This window comes from Lipotes vexillifer, unplaced genomic scaffold (assembly GCF_000442215.2).
Source record: "Lipotes vexillifer unplaced genomic scaffold, Lipotes_vexillifer_v1.1 scaffold666, whole genome shotgun sequence".
Lineage (NCBI taxonomy): Eukaryota > Metazoa > Chordata > Mammalia > Artiodactyla > Lipotidae > Lipotes > Lipotes vexillifer.
In genome coordinates, this window is record NW_006787408.1 from 269,676 (window position 1) to 288,396 (window position 18,721).

The 18,721-nt window shown below is 39.5% G+C and overlaps 1 protein-coding gene across 1 annotated transcript in view; it reads right to left on the reverse strand.

Moving 5' to 3' along the window:
* Window positions 1–8,441: 8,441 nt before the first annotated feature.
* The window catches only part of LRPPRC (leucine rich pentatricopeptide repeat containing), a 108,504-nt gene continuing 98,224 nt past the window's right edge, over window positions 8,442–18,721 (reverse strand). Inside the window, exons 33-38 of the mRNA XM_007459953.1 lie at window positions 16,747–16,886; window positions 16,495–16,610; window positions 13,764–13,838; window positions 12,462–12,546; window positions 10,608–10,750; window positions 8,442–8,498 (exon numbers count right to left, since the gene is read on the reverse strand). Coding sequence (XP_007460015.1) covers window positions 8,442–8,498; window positions 10,608–10,750; window positions 12,462–12,546; window positions 13,764–13,838; window positions 16,495–16,610; window positions 16,747–16,886 — 616 coding nt within the window. The remainder of the gene's footprint in view (window positions 8,499–10,607; window positions 10,751–12,461; window positions 12,547–13,763; window positions 13,839–16,494; window positions 16,611–16,746; window positions 16,887–18,721) is intronic.

Genomic DNA, 18,721 nt, shown 5'->3' on the forward strand with positions numbered 1-18,721 from the left:
GACCCAGCTGCTCTGCGGCATGTGGGATCTTCCCGGACCGGGGCACGAACCCGTGTCCCCTGCATCGGCAGGCGGACTCTCAACCACTGTGCCACCAGGGAAGCCCTGATGTTGTTCACTTTGATCACTTGATCAAAGGAGTAGTTGCCAGGCTTCACCACAGTCAACCATTTTCCCTCCTTTCGTAATTAATAAGCATTTGTAGGCAGGTATTTAGAAACTGTGTAAATGGCCTATTCTTCATCACTTTCCATTAATTCATTTTTAAATTTATATCAACTTGTGGTTTCCTGGTTTATTCAACAGTTGTAATCTTTTACCATCATTATTAACTTGGATGTTCAGATTGTCCCTGATGTGGCAATTGGAGCCCATTCAAGCTGGCTTCTGCCTCCTTTGACAGGTCCCCATCATTCTCTGAACACTTTCACAACAAAGTGTTTCAGGCTCATCATGTACTTTCCCAACCCCTAGTCATGGAAGCAGACATTTCTCTAAAGAATCTTGGCTCCTTTCAGTGGAAAATGGTATTTAGAAGCCAAGATCTGAGTGATAAGTATGCTCATTGGTACTGGGGCATTACTGTTCCCAGGCCCTCTCAGTGGACAAAGCTAGGGACTATATGTATGCATATATATGTTTATACATGTGTATGTATGTGTGTACAGACATACACACACAGACACATCTGTCCAAATTTTTATATATATATTTTTTCCCCACATCGATACATCCAATTCCAATCTACCACCACAGAGCTGAGTCTAGTTTTTGTCCCTTTTTGCAATTATAACTCCCTCCTCTGCCTTAATATTTTCACTCATTTAATTAACCTCCAATACGTAACCAATCTCCCAACTCCACTGCATGCCTTCCCCTGTGTGGACACCTTGCTAAGGCTCCAACTCCCAAATCAGGTTGTCCCTAAGTCTGCAGAGGTGTCCTTCTCACCCTACTCTGGCCCACCACACCACAGTTCTCCCACCCCAACTCACACCCCACAGCCACTCCCAACCACAGTGTGGGCAGCTAGTGGCTTTAGGCCTGAATGGAGAATGGAGGAGGAAAAAGACTGGGTCTTTTCTTTAACTCTCCAGTGATTCCAGAGTGAAGTGAGGGTTGACAGCCACTGAGGTACATCATGTGACGTCATGAGTGTTAGAACCAGTCTTTTCTTCCTTTCTTTCTTTCTCTCCTCCTCTCTCTCTCCCTCCCTCTCTTTTTTCCCTAGAGCAGTGGTTCTCTACCTTGCAGCTTTAACAGATGCCAATGTGGACCCACCCCCAGAGATTGGTTCCACTGGTCTGTTTTTTAAAAAAGTGCCCCTCAGGGCATGTGAGGCCAAGGAGAAGAGCCACTGTTCTAGAGGCGGGCACACAGTTCAGTGAGCCCTCCCTGCATTAGACGGGGAGAGAGCTGCTTCTGTGTGATTACCACAAACAGGGGTTGTGAAGAGAACACAGGAAAAACATCCTTGGACATAAATCATAGCAGTATTTTCTTAGATCAGTCTCTCAAGGCAAAAGAAAAAGAAGGAAAAATAAACCAATGGGACCCAATCTTTTGCACGACAAAGGAAACCATCAATAGAATGAAAAGACAACCTACAGAATGGGAGAGAATATTTGCAAGTGATGCAACTGACAACGTGTTAATATCCAAAATATACAATCAGCTCATACAAGTCAATGACAACAACAAAAAACTCAATCAAAAAAATGGGCAGAATAGTTATTTATTTCGTAAATAATGGACATTATTTACGAAAACAGGGAGCATGCTGGATTTGGCCTGAGGCTGTAGTTTTCAGACCCTTGGTCAACAGACACGTGAAAATATGCTCAACATTGCTAATTTTTAGAAAAATTCATAGCAAAACTACAATGAGGTAGCACCTCACACCAGTCAGAATGGCTATTATCAAAAAGTCTACAAATAATAAATGCTGAAGTGGATGTGCAGAAAAGGGAACCCTCCTGCACTGTTGGTGGGGATGTAAATCGGTGCGGCCACTATGGAAAACAGTACGGAGGTTTCTCAAAAAACTAAAAATAGAGCTTATTTTGATCCAGCAATCCCACTCCTGGGCATATACCCAGAAAAGATAAAAACTCTAATTTGAAAAGATACATCCACTCCAACATTCATAGCAGCACTATTTACAATAGTCAAGACATGGAAATAACCCAAGTGCCCATCAACAGTCGATTGGTTTAAGAATATGTGGTGTATATGTATACACAACAGAACATTACTCAGCCATAAAAAAGAATGAAATATTGCCATTTGTGTTAGGAAGCTGTTGACTGAAACCACCCACTTTGGCGAGGCACAATAGTAACTGCTCTGTGAGTTGTCTCACAACAGGAGTTCCTGATAAAGAACTTGGTGCTGCCACCAAAAACTAACCAGGAGAATTCAGGAGGGGCCAATAGGAGGGAGGAGACGCCAGTCCATAATATGTCCTGCCAAATTCCTAGAAACCCTCACAATGGAATCCATCTTGGCTGAGAGATGCACATGCCACCAGGAAGAAACTTGAGTCAGACCACATATGGGCAACGAGGAAGATGATTGGCTAGAAACAACCCAGAAACTAACCCCATTACCATAAAACCTGAGACTGCGAGTCACATGGCAGGGCAGTTCTCCTGGGTTTCCTTACCCTGCTGTTCTTCACCCAGGCGGCCCTTCTCAATAAAGCCTTTTGCTTTGTCAGTCCGTGTGTCTCCTCAGACAATTCACTTCCTAGTGTTATACGAGAGCACACTCTCGGGCCTCGGAAGGGGGTCCCACTCTGGTAACATTTGCAGCAGCCCAGATGGACCTAGAGAATATCATACTAAGCCAAGTAAGTCAGACAGAGAAAGACAAACATTACATGATATCACTTACATGTGGAATCTAAAAAATAATACAAATGAACCTATATACAAAACAGAAAGACTCATAGACATAGAAAAACTTATGGTTACCAAAGGGGAAGGGCGGGGGTATAAATGAGGAGTATGGGATTCGCAGATACAAACTACTACACATAAAATAGATAAGCAACAAGGATTTACTATATAGCACATAACTATATGCAGTATCTTATAATAACCTGTAACGGAAAATAACCTTAAAAAATATATAAATGAATCACTTTGCTGTACACCAGAAACTAACACAATATTGTAAATCAACTATATTTCAATTGAAAACAAAAAAGCAGGGGTTGCAAGTTTTTCCCATTAAGGATGAGATAGTAAATATTTCCTTTGCAGGCCACATAGTCTGTCACAAATACCCAAGTTGGCTGTCGCAGTGTGAAGGCGCCACAGACAACTCTGAAGTGTGGGTGGTGTGGCTGTGTCCCAGTGAAACATTATTAATGAAAACAGGGAGCATGCTGGACTTGGCCTGAGGCTGTAGTTTGCAGGCCCTTGGTCAACAGGTAAAGGTTTTGAAATTGGCATTTTAAGCCCTCCAATTGCAAGTTGTGCCACTGACGGGGAAATTTTAATTAAGCAGAAAATAATTACCTATATTAACTCAAATATTTCCTGAGGTGATTTTTTTAAAACCGCTTCTGTTCCTATAAAGGTTATTTAAGACACAATCATGCCCTTTGGTCAAGCTGATCTCCCTGGTCAGGCTGATCTCCCTGGTCAGGCTCACAGTAGATCTTGTATTTGTTTTCTTCTTTTCTTCCACTCTCTTGTTTTGATCCCAGATGCAACAGCTAGCAGCAGTGCTATTTAAAGCTACACCAATCCAAGTGTTAACTACAGACCTGGGGCTATAGGGGTTTCTACGGAGATGCACATTAGTCACTTGGCAGAGTTTAGCACAGCTGCCCTGAGCCACTCTCCTTTGGGTCCAGTCATGGATCTGGAGCACTGAGCAGACTCCGAAGGAGAGAGCAAGGGGATGGGATGCTAGGATGCAGGAGTGAGGAAGCATCTTACTGGTGGATCTGTGCTTATTTGGAAAATACATCCCATGCTCATGCCTGAAAGAAGGCATCCTTATTTGCAAATAGTCTAAACTAGGTAATTCAAATCTCATCTGTCATTTGTTTTTGATAAAATGATTGGTTCTTCTAAAGTGGTCAGGGGATAGAGCAATATCCTGTCTTTATTCCACGGTCTGCCTGAGACAGCCTGGGCGGAGGCAGGCAGATGGAGCACAGCCCATTTCCTGGTGGCGGCCCGGGAACAGCCTTGCATGTAGTGTTAGCAGCTAACAGTTAAAACAATGATGTTTTAAGCGGTGGGTTAAGATTTTAATACACCAACTCAAAGGATGGGTAACACTTCTCAGCTTTCCATGTAATAAGTCTTCACAGTTACCATTCGAGCAGTGGTCGTCTTTTCGTAAAATTGGAGGTGTTCCTTTTTCCCCCAAACTCTAAAAAGCTCTATGGCCCCATGTTAAAAATGAAGCTTTGTTTTTGTTGATTCCACTCTTGCACTGTACTTGTACTCAGCCTGAGTTGTCTGATTTCATCCCACATTTGAGAGCCCTCTTCCTCCTGGCAGCAAATCCAGAAATGCTAACATGTGGGCACACAGGGTTTGAAAGACTTCTCAGCTCTCAACCCCCAATATCCTAGCTCTGAGGTAAAAAGTGGCACCTCTATCTCCTACAAAGACATTTGTGTGTGAGGAAGAAACCCCCCAATGCATACAAACCATACATCTCAGAAAGAACATGCTTTGGAAACAGGGACAGGTGATGTGCCCACTGATTCAATCAGTGATGCTTATTGGGCACCTACCAGTGCCAGGCTGTTCTAACTGGTGGGGCTGCAGAGCACTGGGAGAGCTCAAGTTCTTGGGGGAGGAAACTACAAAAAGAAGTAAATAATTAAGAGAATCTCAGCAAGTGCACACAGGGGGCAGGGTTGGTGAGATCTATTCTCTAGTGAACTCTCGAAACATGGATCCCGAGAGCCAACCGTTGTCCAAATGAATGTGCAGAGGTGGTAGATCTTAAGTTAGTTAAGTGTTTTTTTGCTCTACCTGGACCTGATGATGTTTATTTCATGCAAAAAAAAAGAAAAAAAAAGTGCCTATTTTGAATTTGCTAATGCAGCTATTTTATTTGTACCAAGGCTGCATAACGTGGGCTTTGTAGAGTCCACAAGCCTGAAAGCAGGATACGTTTCTGTTGGAAACTCAAGCTCATGATGTACAACAGCAAAGCGATGTTACCATGATTTTGTACCACCTACAGCTACTAGTTCGACCATACTTCAGGGATGTTGCTTTCACTTACAGAAACTCCACAAATATTGGTTTTTCAAAAAGGCAAATACTAAATGAATATTGTTTGCTCGAAGACATGAGGAAAAATGTGCACAGCATACATACTGCAGACAGACTGGAGAAATAAATTGTACCGGGAAGAACAATTTGCAATATAAAGCTCACTTAATAATTTATTGGAACTTGAAAACTCAGTGATTATGCCAGGCACTGGGTATTTTGATTAATTGGTAGAAAATACAGTGCTAGCTGTCCAGAGACTGCGAACACTTGTATTAATGTGAAAGGTTTTTAAAAAATATTCTTAGTTTAGAGATTCCAATTTGATCATTAATTGGATTTTTAACTGAGCTTAGGCTGGATTCCATCCGTTTTTTTGTAACCTCATAGTAAGTACATGACTCTCAAAGTCCTGGCCATGTGATATTATCGCTGTGATTCTGTGCAGATTAACTTCCCTAAGTTTCCTCACTGTGAACATCAGGCAAGAGGGGCACCTGACACACAGTAGAACCCACAGAACTGACCACTGACAACTCATGAATGTGCTAAGCTGGGGACACACAGCCAGGAGACAAAGAACTGATCCTCAGGGAGTTTACAACCAGTGTGGTTGGTACCTGCTGCATTTTCAAGTGGCTTCAGGGGGGGCCCTGGAGAGAGAACAATTAATATTCCCAGTGGGAGAGGGGACACTGAAGCGGCCTCAGTGAGCATTCACAAGCAAGGAACAGGAGGAAGAGGGGAGTGTGCTGAAGACAGCCCTGGTGGAGTGGAGCCCAGTCATCCATGCAGCTGTAAAACGCTCCCTCCATCTGACACTTAGAGCAAGATAAAACCCCCTCCCTTTTAAGTGTCATTCACCACACACCCAACTCTAATTCTTGCCAACTTTGTACCTCAGAGATCTCAGACTGAATATGTTTGTCCTTAAAGCAGATAAGCAGTGACTTCCCTGGTTCCCCACTCACAACCTGTACACCATTTAAAACAAGGAAATTCTGGCCACAAGAGAGGCCACCACACAATTTTTAATTAAAAATTTTAATACTCAAGTCCGTGAAATGGCTTAAAGTGGTTATATAAAAACATAATAAGACAAAAATGAAGAAGCCCACAGGTTGCTGGAATACAATTTATTCAAAGCATTTCACATTAAAATTATATTGTTTAAATACACGAACATGCAATTACATATAAAACACTATACTTTCCCAAAGTTTATGACATTTACTTTTTAGAATTAGCTGTTTGCTTGTAATTTGAATCTAAAAGGTACCATTGAGTGCTGCTATAATTGTGTTTACATTTTTTATTTCAATTTTGCTATTAGATATTTAGAAAGCATTCGTAAGCTCACCTAGAATATACAATGATTACATGTTAAATATTTACATTCAAAACAGGAAGCCAATACAGTGCTATAGATGCATGACTTGATAGTTCTTTAATGTATGTAATATATTGAATGGTCCAGCCTGCTGTTCTGAATGCTAGAAATGTTATTAAGCAGTAGAAAGCTCATCGAGGGATTTATATCTATTTCCTCTGCACTAGACCCACATTTTACCAGAATCCATATACAAGGCTGGCTTCGAGTCACTTCATGCAAATGAGATTGCACTCTGAGCTTCCCTAAAGATAACTGGGAGGTCCAGATTATGCCCCAAGGTCGTTCCTCATCTTAGAGACCTAATTCAATGACTATCAATAAAATTTAGCTCAACTACCTTATGGTTGGCATAACTACAAAATATAAACCTGCTTCAGTGGAATCCCTAGTGGAGTGAGGCTCGTGGCAAATCAGTAGTGTCAAAACAACACATACAGGTCCTGCACCTCAGGAGTACACAGAGGAAAGCTTTACTAAGTCCTCTAGGCTGGGACTAGGCACTGGCCGAGCCCAATTCCTTAGGTCTAACTCTACAAAACAGAGATGAAGCATGGTTGATGCCACGATGACATTTATTTTTTGGCTTTCCTCCACCTATCCTCCCTCTCATGCCATCTGCAGGCTGTAGATGCAGAATGGTTGATCCCACAAGACACAGGTTAGCAGCATAAACAGTGTGAGGCTGGCTTACTCCCCAAGGCAAGGTCTCCCTTCATGTAAATGGTGGGAACCAAGTAACCTCACTGAAACCAAAACAGTAGCTAATCACCGATGTCAAATGAACAAATGATACACCAAAGTGGGGATAACTCTCAAACAAAGCATTTTCAACTTTTAAATAATAATAATCCCCAAACAGATTAACATTGTATTAAGATGGTAAACTGTCTTGACTACCTATCTTAAATTCTTTTATAGTAACTATTTACAGTATAGATATTAACAGGCATAAAGGCCAATTTGAGGATAACTTTGATAAAACTGAATACAGAGGTTTCACTCCTTCATATACTTACTCACATATTCATTGATATGCAGTATGAAGTAGCAAGTCCAGTGTAGGGTGTAGCTTGTGCTGATGAAGACCTGAAACCAAGACGAAGGAAATGCATTGCTCTGATCAAACTCACACTCAGATGCAGTTTTGGAGACTTCAGTGAACAGAGGTTTGTGGGAGCCTCCGTGGTAGAAGGGAAGGCATGGAGGGAGCACCCTGACCAAACAAGTCTCTTTGGGTCTTAGCTTCTCACTGGGAAATGAAGAGTGCTGGATTTGATGACTCCTGAGATGCCTTCTGGCGCCAACATTTTACAAAACTGGAAAAGTACGCAGGGCTTTACACTAATAAAGAATTGTTACTTCATAGAATATTAAGCATTAGAAAGCCCACTAAGCATCATTTTGTTCAGATCCAAAATTTTTCAGATAAAAAATATTGACAAGCAAGTCTTAACTAAAGGAACAATCTTTTTATGAAAATAATAAATGAAATAGAGCCGGGAATCTGCAAAGTCAAATGGGAAAAGAACCCTAAAAAACTATGGCTTCTTACACCAGGAGCCTCAAGGAAAATGCCATTGATTTACACTGTAGGCAAAACCCAAAGAAGTCTAGTGACTTAGTATACAGTTATTGTCAATAAGATGTTGACTATTATCATATATTACGAATAAATAAAAGTACATAAACAAAATAACTTTTCATTTGTTTATTCTGTCCTCTCAAATACATTTAAAAAGTAACATTTTAGACACAGAATCACAAATACACACAAAACAAAGTAGTGCCGGCTTGCTTCACAAAGGGTTTTCCTTTGACTCCTTTAGCTGCTTTGCATAAAATTCAAAGCTTTCCTGTAGAGGAAAAAAAAAAAGGGAGGCAAGTTACAGATAAAAGTTACAAGTGGGGCTTCCCTGGTAGCGCAGTGGTTGAGAGTCCGCCTGCCGATGCAGGGGACACGGGTTTGTGCCCCGGTCCGGGAGGATCCCACATGCCGCAGAGCGGCTGGGCCCGTGGGCCATGGCCTGCGCATCCGGAGCCTGTGCTCTGCTATGGGAGAGGCCACAGCAGTGAGAGGCCCCCGTACCGCAAAAAAAAAAAAGTTACCAGCAAGAGGTGATGGTACAAAACTTAAAAACATAAAGTACTGCAAACTGGTAGCAAAGACTGCTGGGCCCACAGTGGCTGCAGTCTCCTGAAGCTTCAGCATTCTTCTCTATTTCATGAAATCACCAGTTCAAGGGTCCCCAACTGAGAATTAAGGCACCAGGAGCCTCTGCTGTGTGTGTGCATGGGCAAGTGCATGCAGGTATTTACACCTGGGTATGGAAGGTCGAGGGGTTTGAAATAAACATGTTTTAGGTGACTTTCAGTTCAATACAACAATAAAAAGGAATTTTGCACTCATGATTTCTCTTATTAAACAAAGCAAAGTAAATAAAACAAAATTTCCTAGGAAACCTACTGAATGGGTGAAAATATTTGTAAACATATATAGCTAATATGGGGTTAATAGTCAAAATATACAAAGAATTTATATAACTCAATAGCAACAGGGGAACTGAACAGACATGTGGCCAAAGAAGAACTACAGATGGCCAACTGGTACACGAAAAGTTGCTCAACATCACTGATAATCAAGGAAATACAATTAAACACAGTGAGATATCACTTCACACCTGTTAGAATATCTATTATCAAAAAGACTAGGAATAACAAATGTTAGCGAAGATATGGAGAAAAAGGAGCCCTTGTGTACTGTTGGTGGGAATGTAAATGGTGCAGCCACTACAGAGAACAGTATGGAGGTTCCTCGAAAAATTAAAAATAAAACTAACATACGATCTAGCAATTCCACTTTTGGATATTCATCCAAAGAAAATGAAAACACTAATTCAAAAAAGATATATGCTCCCTCAGGTTCACTGCAGCATTTACAATAGCCAAGACATGGAAACAATCTAAATGTCCATCGATGGATGAAGGATAAAGAAAATGTCACACACACACACACACACACACACACACACACACACACACAGGAATATTATCCAGCTGTAAAAAGAACGAAATCTTGTCATCTGCAACATGGATGGACCTTGATGGTATTATGCTAAGTGAAATATGTCAGACAGAAAAAGATAAACACTGTATGATTTCACTTATATCTGAAATCTGAAAAACACAAACAAACAGAACGGAGCTCATGGATACAGAGAACAGATCAGTGGTTGCCTGAGGCCGGTGGGGGCAGGTTTGAGGGGGAGGAAGATGGGTAAACAGGTTCAAACCGCACAAATTTCCAGTTATAAAATGGGGTCAAGGGGATACAATGTACAGCACGGTGACTATGGTTAATACTGGACTGCATATTTGAAAACAGCTGGGAGAGCAGATCTTGAAAGTTTTCATCACAAGAAAAAAATTTTTCTTTTGTGACTATGTATGGTGGCAGATGTTAACTGGGCTTATTGTGGTGATCATTCTGCTATATATACAAATATTGAGTTATTATGTTGTATAGGTGTAACTAATATAATGTTGTCGATTATACTTCAATTTAAAAAAATCCTAAAGAAAGAAAACCCAACTTACTTTAAATGGAAATGAACAAGTAATTAACAGTGACATAATATGCTTAGCTATTGAAATACAGGCCATTAAACCCTATTTCAAGTTGAAATGAGGAGGGAACTGCCCCAAGGACATTTGATAAATTCATACCTACAGTTGAAGGTCTCAGACTGACCTTGTATTTTAAACCTCAGCCCCAGAGGGCTATGTTATCCTGCAGCCAAACCCATGGCATGACTGTTCAGTTCCCAAAGCCCTCTCTGGAGGATCCCTCACAGAGATCTAATCCTCATGTAATTAAGTATTCAACTTATTTTTTACACATTATTATGAAGCACACACAAATCTTTAGAGGTATGTTTTTTCCCTCTTAATTAAGAAATACTCACAGGGGGTTCAGTGAAAGGGACAGACTCTCCAGCATTCTTCAGCAAAACTGCATAACGCTTTAGAAACAGATCATTCAATTTTACATCCTTCGCAGTCAAATTTTCATATAGTGCTTTAGCAGATGCGACATCACTGTCCAAGACTAGAGAAAAAGATATTAATCACAGATAAAGCCAACCTATCTTCTTCTTTTCCCAAAACACTTAGCCATTCAGGGACTCCTGGATCCCTTTATCCCAAAGCAAACGAACACTAAACTACCTTCAGCATTCATAATCTACAAGCTCCGCCCTTCCTTCCCCACACCTCTCATTCAGCATCACCCGCTATGAAAGAGAAGGAAAATGACAAATAGTTAAAGACCCATGCTAGTTAAAGTGACCACAGACTGAAGTCTTCAATCATAGAGTAAGCACACACCATTCAATCTTCTTCTGCTTAAAACCACACTTTGAAATCAAGCTAATCCAGGGACTTCTGTGGTGAGGAGTGTGTAAAATAAATTATGTGGAAGGCTATATCTACATCAACATCAAGATCAGCAGCTAAACACCACCAAAAGACTTTCAATAAGGGAGGGTGGGAGGGAGGGAGACGCAAGAGGGAAGAGATATGGGAACATATGTATATGTATAACTGATTCACTTTGTTATAAAGCAGAGACTAACACACCATTGTAAAGCAATTATACTCCAATAAAGATGTTAAAAAAAAGACTTTCAATATATTCTCCTAACCTAAAATAAGCAGATGAGGAATACAGTTAGCTACAATGACCAAAAAAAATTTTATATACATTATTAATATACATTAAAAAATCTACATACATCTATACAAGTTACACTAACATTTCACTTAACTGGATGATAAGGTAGCCTAGGAGCTAACTTTAGCTGGCTTTTTCTACTTGTGGCTGATTTGCAACAATTTTAATATCTTCCCTTTTACTAAAACTTCCTGATCTCCCTGCTCTTCTCCCTCCCAGTTCCCAAGTGAGATTTAATAGTAATTTCATGCCATTTTACACTACTTCATCTTAGTTATTACTTAATACCTGCCAATTCCACAAACGAAACTTTATGATTATAGCACTATTTTGAAATATATCATGTTCCACTCATAGGAAAATGGAGAATTCTGATTGCTCAGTCTGGTGTCCTGCCAACAATAAAATCGGCAAAGCAACTCTTTACTTACCCATTAAAAAGTGAGCAAATCAGTGGGTGTCAGATAGACAGGTGATCATAATTTACAAATGCTAACATTTATCTTGATTACTGAGAAAACTTTAGACTGGTTCCCTTTCACGTGTGATTGCCTGGCCATCAGGGAGGAAACTGCTTAAAAGACCAGAATTTCAGTTGTGACTGCAGGTAGAACCTTGGGGCTCACTTTTTAATTAAGGTGATTGTTATTTCAAAGGAGTAGGTAGACCACTGAAGGAGTAAACAGGCAAGTCAAGTGGCAGTCTCAAATATGTACCCATTTTACATTGTATTGGGTTGGCCAAAAAGTTCGTTCAGGTTTTTCCGTAACATCTTAGAGAGACTGGATTGGTTCCCAATGTGTACAGCCAAGTGGACTTCCAAGTCCTTCCAGGAACCTGGGATCTTACTCAACAAATCAGGGCCCCTCAAAAGATACTCAGAGATACTTTATGTTAACACTATATGAATAATTTCGTATTTTTCTTAAATACAATTTTAAAACATATCCTAAGGCTAAATAAATAAATTTTGTACCATAAGCAATTATCTGATATTTAGGATTACTGCCTTTGAGCTGAAGACTTAGTTGACTATACTACAAATATTTAAATCACTGAAATAATGAAGTCAGATTAAACTTATTACCATAGCTTTTCATGATGGAAGTGTATGCTTCTTCCTTTTCAGCTAATTCAGGAATCAATTCTAACAAAGACTTCACAGTTGGTGCCTAGAAAATTAAATATAGGTAACATTACTATGACTCAAAAGAACAGTGAAATGAAACACTGATATAACCTGACAACAGAACAACAGAACTGCTTATTCAATTTAATGGACTATTTCCCCTTTTGTATATCTTAGTACACTCGGGCCCCCTGTATCCAGTGGGTTCTGAACCTGTAGATTCAACCAACCACGGACCAAAAAAAAAAAAATCCAGAAAGTCCAAAAAAGTAAACATTGAATTTGCTGTGTACCAGCAAATACTTACATAGCATTCATTGTATTGGGTATTATAAGTAATCTAGAGATGATTTAAAGTATACAGGTTATGTGTGGTAGGTTATCTGCAAATACTACACCATTTTATAGTCTCTGAAAGGAAAAAAAAGGACAACTAAATATTTTCTAAATGATGTTTGTTGTAAATAAATACATGAGTCAAAGATAAAAAGTGCAATTAGGTAAATTATTTTTCAAAGTGTGTGTATGTATGGGGGAAGTATGTGAAAATTAAGGAAAACTAGACCTCCCAGAGTTGGAAACAACCTAAATGTTTCACATAAAACAAACATTACAATTGGTGCTCAGTTTAAAACTTCATAATATGCCCAAATAAACTAAGAACAGGGTTTCTGGTGCCCACTCACCATGAAAAATCAAATCTAAAAAAAAATTTTTGAAATATGCTTTTATTCTTTTTTTTTTTAAACATCAAACATAAGACTTGGTTCTGTTTCACACATACACACATAACTTTTAGTGTAAATAAGGTAACTGTACAGACCGAGAACGTGAATCCGTGGCACATACCAGTTTTAAAAGCTAACGGGTTCATCTACCTCATGGTTTCTACCTGAGCCACCTGACAGGAGACACTCTGCAGTAGGTGTCTCCCTCAGCAGTGCTTCTGCACTGTGAAACTTACCCAGTGACCCAAGCAACGGAATTTGTTTCTTACATTTCTTGGGGCTCAATGCATAACTACAAGGATAGAGAATTCACTGCATGAACTTGTTCTGCATTTCCAATACAACCAAGGAGCCAGAACTGACTGCATCAACATCTAAAGAAGTAAACAAGCACAGGCCAGGAAGTGTTCAATCTCTATAGTATTTTTAGAAAACGTCCTGAACTGACAAGCTCTTACATGATACTCAATACCTCTGAACAAGACTAGCTCATAGCATTATTGATTTGTCAGCAAGTACAATAGCACCGTACCTTTCCCGATCTCCGAGAATTCCTAATACAGTACACCAAGAAAATCGGGGTTTGTTCAGCAATTGCACCACATCTCTAAAAATTGAAACATTATTTGGTAAGTGAAGGTTTTTGATAAACAAGCAGACCAAGGTGAATATTTCCAGTTAAGAAAGTTCACAATAATACAGTAATGTATCATTACCAATAGGAAGGTCTAACAGTCGACCAATGTTTTTTAAGGCAAGAAAAAAGAAAACAAGTGCAAGCTAGGCCAGGCTTTCATACATGTTGTCCTTGGCACTGCAAGTATAAGGTCTGTTTAAAAAGCAAAGGGAAAAATTCAACCAATGCTTCCACAACCACAGAATGAGGTTTAGGACTGCAAAGAAAGAGGGAAAAAAGAAACACTATTCCCCTCCAATTATACTGCCAAGCATTCACAAGTGAGCTAGGGATCATAAGGTTAATTATACATTTAATAAGGTGTCAGGGAGATAACTGCTCGTTTCTTTATAAAAATTAAAATGTACAAAGCAAGTTCTCTTTAAAGTATAATTACCTACACTTATGCATACAAAAGGACTGATTTCAATCTCTCTATTTTATAAAAGGCTTTCATTGCGATAGACAGCCAGTGCTTGAGAAAGAGACAAAAGTTAAACTCAAAAAAAAAAAAAAGTTTATATGACAGACCAGATAAATCAAGTGTCTATCCCATCTTAGATGCTATAGTAAAATCAAATATGGCAAGACATTATTTTAGTTTACACTCATCACAGATGTCATTCTCTTAAGTTTCTAAAGGCACATTGCTCTTTCAAAGCTTTAAAACACTGTCAATACTAAAATGACTAGTATAAAAAGAACTTTTGGGGACACACAGAACATTTACACTATAAACTGATGCTTTTGACATCTGTGAATAAAGTATTCTTCACTACAGCAAGAATAATCTTTTACTGTTTGACAAGCAGGTAAAGAATGGGTAAAGGGTTTATCATCTGAAACCTCAGTCTACTGAAGGGATAAAAATGAAAAGACAGCTGTTGCAGCAATGCTCGGCTGTTGCCAAGAGCCCTAGACAGGCCACTGTGGGTACATGCAGCTCTCAAGGCGGCTGCCACATCCCCACTGTCTCCCACTCTGGACTGCTCGCCTTGATCAACAAGCTGGTAAATGAAATACCAAGTGTGACTTCCTAAAGAGCTGTCACAATAATGTGTTAAAGCTGAATGAATACTATCACACGTCCAGCTAGACATGCATATACCCTGAATGGGTACACTTAGGTATGTACACACAAACATAAAGCATTAGAATTTATTCTTTTCAAGATAAAACTTTTAATACTAAAGGCAACAGAACAATGAAAAGATTCCTGAAATCCCCATCATAAATTGCCTTTTCTGTTTAAAAAAAATTTTTTTTAAAGCAAAAAAAAAGGTAAACATACCAAACCAATCAAGAAAATTCTCAACTAACTAGCATTTCTCTCTCTCTCCAGGAACAAAAGTAAAAAAGCCTTAGAAACAGTGCCAATTTACACTTTTTACAAAAATGTTAACACAGAGAAATTTCTCAGGAATTCCTCTTAAAAATGTCTTGGATTTGGGCTTCCCTGGTGGCGCAGTGGTTGGGGGTCCGCCTGCCAATGTAGGGGGCGGGGGTTTGTGCCCCGGTCCGGGAGGATCCCACGTGCCGCGGGGCCGCTGGGCCCGTGGGCCGTGGCCGCTGGGCCTGTGTGTCTGGAGCCTGTGCTCCGCAAGGGGAGGGGCCGCAGCGGTGAGGGGCCCGCGTACTGCCAAAAAAAAAAAAAAAAAAAAGTCTTGGATTCTACTGTAAAACTAGATGAACTTTAAGGATCAAAAGCAGAGTTCCAGCAAATGAGTACAGTTTTACCTTCCCTATCTACTACTAAGAGGTGTTGCAGCTTGCAAAATCGTTAAGTGAATATAATACTATTTACTACCAGAAATTGGTCCCAGGCCTCAATTTGACACAGGGAGTCTATACAAACACAGCCTTTGGCGGGATCACGGTGACTGTTTGACTGCCACCTGCTGGGAAGGGGCTCCCCGGCGGCATTGCCTGTTTGTGTACATTACCAGTGGCAGCTACTATCACCCACCGTTGGCGCGCGGCTTTATATTTAGTGCTGTTAAAATGGCATGAATGCAGCTGTCTCCTTCCCTGAAGATTGCTAATTTAACTGAGAGAGTGCGGGCCACAGAGACCTGCATTTGTCATTTAATGTGTCTGTGACACACAAGTGAATAGAAAGCAAATTCTTAATCTTGAATAAGGCACTGAGAATGTTTGAGTATTCAAGAGAAGCTGTACTTGAAAAGCAAACATTTCCTACTTTTTGTTTGCAAACTGTGTTGCCATGGTGATGCAGTGTTTATAGAGCAGCATTAGAGAAATTAAACTAGGAAATCAAAGGAACTGTTTTGCATTACCTATCTGCACAGAAACATTTGTCTTTAAATCATTTTGGCAAAACATGTCTTCCCCCACCCCCACTTAAATCTAAAGACACTTCTAGTCCGATTTGGCATCTTTAAAACCAGCAACCTGTAACTTACAATCCAGTCCCTGTCATGTAAACTTGATTCACGTTCAAATTTAAATGTGCAGGCAGCACCACACTTCATTTCCGGTATTCTACCACACACCTGAGTCTAGTAATTTCTTAACTGACTTCTCACAAGCTACAAGCCCCACTGCTCCATGTGTGGTGCGTCATTACCTGTAGGAGAGCTCTGGCATCATCCACCTTGCCTGAATCCACAAGCTGAAGGAAAAGATCGGTGACAGGTTTGTAAATTGCAAACTGATTAGCCAATCTCTCCGCCATGATGCTTACTGAAAAAAATGACAGGTAAGAAAAATCTGTCATTTAAACAGTGGTATAACTAACTCATCCACCAAAGAAAGTCAGTCCAGACTCACTAGAGAGAAAAAGTGCTTCTGTGTTCTTTGGCTACAACAGCTAACTTACTCTTTTCAAGTGCTGGTTCCAACCGCTCCTCTATGACTTTTCGGAATAAGTATGCCAAGCCAAAGTACTGAGGTTCCATGGTTTGGTTCCCTGAAGTAAGCATATTTTCAATGTTTTCTATTGCACTATCTATGTTACTGCTGTAAAAGAAAGTAAAATAAATTATAAGGAAATATTTGCTTTAGTATTAATATTGCAGTTTCAGTATCAGTACTTTGGGATTCACACATGCAAGCACTTTAGGAAAAAAAGGAAATATACTTACAATTAACCAGATAAAAAAGACTATGCAAGTTGAACCCAATCACATTTAGGTGGCAAAAGCAACCACCGGGTGCTTTATGCTACAGTAACTGAAGCAGCTGCTTATTTTAAAAAACTGCTCTAGAGACAAGATCAAACAACTATATAGAGAAGAATTAAAGACAATAACTTAAAAAATTATTGTATCTCAAAGACTTGATTCTGCAGCTGTTTGGATGTAAAATGAAAACTTGTTTAAATGCTATATAACTCTGGCATTATAATCTGCAACTGGTCACTACTGCATGAAGTAAAGATAATGTATTACGTCTCAGGATTCTTAAAAATGCTGATGATGTCTTCAAAAGGTATATTTTCACGTCTCTCAACCCACAGTCACTACAATTTGTTTTTGTCAGGTAATATATAACATTTGAAAAATATTCAATTTATACTAAAATTCTCAGAAAAAAGTATCTTCACACTTTTTATTTAAAAAATTTAATTACATGGCCTTATGTAACAAGTTATGATAAAAATTATCTCTATGACTATCTTTCTGGTTAAGATGCTCTTTAATTGATACTTTACAGTTATGATATGGCACTCGAAATCCAAATAATCAATTTTATGTTGGAATTATTACCTAAAACAAGAATTCTCTAAAACTGAGGACACCATTACAATAAATTTTTCTTATGGGTTTTAGTTAGAGAATTATTTAATAGTGAATAAAAACATATTCTCGGCCTCATATAAAACTCTGTTTATATGGTAACATTTAAAATTTCATCCAGGGGCTGCCTGGTGGCACAGTGGTTAAGAATCTGCCTGCCAATGCAGGGGACAAGGGTTCGAGCCCTGGGACGGGAAGATCCCATATGCCGCCGAGCAACTAAGCCCGTTCGCCACAACTACTAAGCCTGTGCTCTACAGCCTGTGAGCCACAACTACTGAAGCCCGTGCGCCTAGAGCCCATGCTCTGCAACAAGAGAAGCCACCACAATGAGAAGCCTGCGCACCGCAACTAAGTAGTCCTTGCTCGCCACACTAGAGAAAGCCCGTGTGCAGCAACAAAGACTTGGATAATTTTCTGGATCTTCTAACTTAAGATAATCACATTTTCTTATTAAAGGAAAAGTTTAAAGTTCTATTTGGGGAAATAGTTTTAAAAGGGTGAAAAACAAAACAAAACCTCTTCTCTGCCCAAAGAAAGAGGAACAAAAACCCCTGTAAAAACCAACATGACATTTTCATATCACAACCCATTAAATGTATGTAGGATTAACTGCTAAAGAACATTTTTTTCTAAAAGCATGAAAAATGTCAATTCCATAATTACCCCCATGAATCTTTAACTTTGCTAGTGAGATTAATAAAAATCAAGTTCTTATTTACTTCTACAGTAGTGATTCTCAACAAGGAATCTAGAAATGGTGGTATGAGAATCACCTCTAAATACCTCCCTCCCTTTGTGTGGATGTGTGCTGACAGGGGTGGATGGGTAGGAGGGTGGGGAAGATGGAAATGTGTATTTTTAACAAGCTTGCTAGGCCTTCCGTTTCACTATGTACTGGTAGAGTGTCACCTTCAAGTGTTGCTGACATTCAAATGAACTTATTTTTCACTTTTGCAACCAAGTGTTTCAATAAGGGCCTGGAATGTATGAATGAGAAAAGTTACCAACCGTGAAGCAAGTTTTATGAATTTGAAAATTTTGATAAATATTGTT